The sequence below is a fragment of the Gavia stellata genome, chromosome 11, assembly GCF_030936135.1.
Source record: "Gavia stellata isolate bGavSte3 chromosome 11, bGavSte3.hap2, whole genome shotgun sequence".
Taxonomy (NCBI): domain Eukaryota; kingdom Metazoa; phylum Chordata; class Aves; order Gaviiformes; family Gaviidae; genus Gavia; species Gavia stellata.
Genome location: NC_082604.1, coordinates 9,969,213 through 9,972,666, shown reverse-complemented (window position 1 = coordinate 9,972,666; position 3,454 = coordinate 9,969,213). Strand labels below are relative to the sequence as shown.

General features: G+C 61.6%; 1 protein-coding gene across 1 annotated transcript; it reads left to right on the top strand.

The window, feature by feature from the left end:
* The first annotated feature begins 2,283 nt into the window (after positions 1-2,283).
* LOC132317732 (RING finger protein 223) lies at positions 2,284-3,129 on the top strand. Its single transcript, XM_059822842.1, has one exon. It carries the CDS (start codon positions 2,284-2,286, stop codon positions 3,127-3,129), a length of 846 nt encoding a protein of 281 aa, XP_059678825.1.
* The last annotated feature ends 325 nt before the right edge of the window (positions 3,130-3,454 follow it).

The window sequence follows — 3,454 nt, the reverse complement described above, 5'->3', positions numbered from 1 at the left end:
TCAGGTGTTTTGAAAATGAATTGAAAGTTGTAGGGTTATGAAAGTGGCAATAATATTAAGTGGAAGGGCGGTGTCTGGGATAATTTGACATAAATCTTTTAACAATGAACTAATTAAATGGGAAGATGACGCTAAACTGGGAAACAGTAGCAAGCAAAAAAAAAAAAGGGCAAAACAAAATAAACCACCAGAAACATACATTTAAGAATACTTGAGTAAATAAGATGAGATTTAGTGCAAAAAATTGAAAATACCAGAGTTAGATGAAAACAGTCCAAATCCATCAGGAATGATATGCAGCACCAGGAAAACAGTAACACTGAAAAAGTCCTCCAGGTGACAGGGTTAGATTAGCTCTGAGGCTGCAAACCAGTGTGGGCTTTTAAAATGGGTTGATTTTTGACTGCACATGCCGAAGTAGCTGTGTGCTAAGGACAGTGACAGCAAAAGTAATTTTCTTTCTTCTTTTCAAGAGACCGAGCCTAGGTTTTTAACAGACTTTAAATCATCTCCTAGGATAAATTACAAAAAGGATCTTGCTCCCTGTACAGAGAATGTTCCTACTTTTCTCTGTTTGACTTTATCCCATGATTTCGGTTTACGCTAAGCTGAAAAACTTTAAGCAAGTTCCCTCTTTTGCTCGTTTTATTATTCAAGGACTCGTGGACAGTGTTCAGACCTGCCACCACAATTTAGCAATATGCGCCTTTTCATCTTCCCAAAAAGCCATTCTTTCTAAACAATCAACAGTTTTCCAATGTTGTTTGGCTCTTCAAGAATGCTCAGGACTCAAGAACAACGTAAGTCCTGGCACAGACAGCTAAAAGAGGGGACCCATTACTGAGGAGGAGAGGGAGCTTCCCCTAGCATTTGCAGTGAAGCAGCCTGATACAGCGTGTCACACTACAGAGGAGAGGGGAAGATGTCTGAGCTGAGACAGCTCTCAGTCCAGAGCTGATGTTCCCAAGATGCAGCTTTAGCAACACAGCAGGGCAATGAGGTGTGCCTGAAACATGGGCCTCACCTGCCTAGAGCTATCCTCATCTGTTAAGTGCGTTTTCAGAACTACAAAGAGAAATATTTATTTTATGGCCTGTGCTAGACCTGAAGAATACAGAGTCACTCCAGATTTCCCTGACGTGACAGAGCAGAACTTGATTTAGTGAAACCTATCGGATTGTTTAACAGTGTGACATCGAAGGCTATGAATGCTTTATTGTTTGGATTGGTTTTAACTAAACTGGGCAAAAGCTCTCAACCTTAAAACGCAACATGAGGATGTAAATAAAAACATCAGTAGCTCCTTCCACCTCTGGTTTCCAGAATAAAATAGCTTTTATTTTCACTGTGCATAATGAAAGGAAATCACCGCGCACCACAGGTTCTTCCCGAAGACAAGAAAAATGTATGTCAGCCTGCAAGTTGCAATGTATCGCACAGATGTTAACCTGCCACCACACGGGCCTTCCCATATTAACCCTTGATTAGCAGTGTTGGCTGCCTAACGAATGTTTTGTAATCCTAACTGCTGGTCCTAATGCATTATCACATTGGGGAACCCTCATAAACCCTTAAAATCAATAGAACGATTAAAAAAAATGCAGTCGAGGACTAAGAAGCTACCGGCATTTTCCACCTAAGAGCGTTCCCTAGAGCCAGCGCAGCACCCGGGGCTGCCGGACACCGCAGCCCCGCGGCAGGGCGGTGGGGCTGCTGGGGAAAACCCGGCGCCGAGAGCCCGGCTTGCCGTTGCAGAGGCGGGCAGGCCGCCGGGGCGCAGCCAGCCGTGAGGCCGTGGGGATGCGGCACGTCGGCTGCACCGGCCGTGGTGCCGCACACCCCTCCAGCGGCTCTCGGGCGCGGGGGCCGGGCAGGGCCCGCGCCGCGGGGGACGCGAGGCGGGCCGGGAGAAGGGCCCCGCCGCCGCCGCCGCCGCCCCGGCCGGCAAGCGCTCCCCGCCGCCGCGCACCGGCGGCCGCTCCCGGGGGCGGGCGGCGCCGGTCCCGCCCCCCGCCCGCGGCAGCCGCCAGCAGCCCCCGGCAGCCGCCAGCGCGGCGGGCGGGCGGTGCAGGCAGGCAGGCGGGCGGCCGCCGGCCCTCCCTCCCAACCTCCCTCCCTCCCTCCCTCCCCGCCGGGCCGCGCCGCAGCCCGCGGGCGCGGCCAGGAGGCGGCGGGGCCGCAGCTCCCCGGCTGCCCGCCCGCCTCCCAGGCGCGGCGCGGCGCGGCGCGGCCCGGGACTCTCCGCCTTTCCGCGGCTCTCCGTCCCCCCTCCGGCGAGATGTTATGGCCGAGCCGGCGCAGAAGGGCGGCGTAGGGCAAGGCGGGCGGCGGGAGGATGAGGCGGCGGCGGCGGCCGCCCCCAGCTACGAGGACTACGAGTGCAAGATCTGCTACAACTACTTCGACCTGGAGCGGCGGGCGCCCAAGCTGCTGGAGTGCCTGCACACCTTCTGCCAGGAGTGCCTGAGCCAGCTGCACCTGCGGGCCGCCCAGCAGCCCTCCGCCGCCGAGCCGGGGCCGGGGCCCGGGCGGTCGGCCGGCGGCTCCCTGGCCTGCCCGCTCTGCCGCCACCGCACGGCGCTGCCCGACCACCGCGTCCACGGCCTCCCCGTCAACACCAAGCTGGCCGCCGCCTGCCCGCCGCAGCTGCGGGCCCGCGACCCGCTGCCCCAGGACAGCCTGCCGCCGCTGCCGCCTCGCCGCCCGCCCCGCGCCCGGGAGGCGGCGGCCGCCCTCGCCCCGCCGGCCCCCGCCCCCGCCGGCCGGGCCGGGCCGCGCTCCTCGGGCGGCGGCTACGAGAGCTGCCAGAGCTGCAAGCGGGCGGCGCTGAGCGCCGGCTGCGTGTGCGTCGTCGTCTCCTTCCTCTCCATGGTGGTGCTGCTCTTCACCGGCCTCATCTTCGTCAACCAGTACGGCGGCGACGCCGGGCCCGGCGCCTCGGCCTCGCCGTCGCCGGTGGGGCCCATCTGCCTGTCGGTGGCCAGCATCCTCGCCCTCTTCTCCGTCGTCGTCACATGGCTCATCTGCTGGCTCAAGTACCGGCCCGAGGCGGCGGCGGCGACCGGCGGGGCGACCGCCAACGGCACCCCGCGGGGCCGGGCGGCGGCCGCCCGCAGGAGCGACACGTAGCGCCGGTGGAGCGGAGCGGAGCGGAGCCGGGCGGCGGCGGGCGCTGCGGGGCTGAGCTGGGCTGGGCAGGGCGGGAGGCGCGGAGCGGGCCGTGAGGGCACGCGGGGTCCGCCCCCCGCGCGCCGCTGTGAGGGGAGAGCGCGGCCGGGCGGCCCTGTCAGGGGCAGGAGCGGTTCGGCCGCGGCCCCCGCTCGCAGGTACCCCGCGTTTGGTTGGCGTTAGCCCCGTCCCAGCCGAGAGGCGGGTGGGCAGCGGCAGGGGGATGACACGGGCGAGGCCGTGGCTCTCCTGGGTGTGGCGGGCCGGCCAGCCCTGGGCCTGGAGC

What these genes read in the sequence shown, in the direction of transcription:
- LOC132317732 (XM_059822842.1), top strand. Translation starts at nt 2,284, where the DNA reads ATGGCCGAGCCGGCGCAGAAGGGCGGCGTAGGGCAAGGCGGGCGGCGG.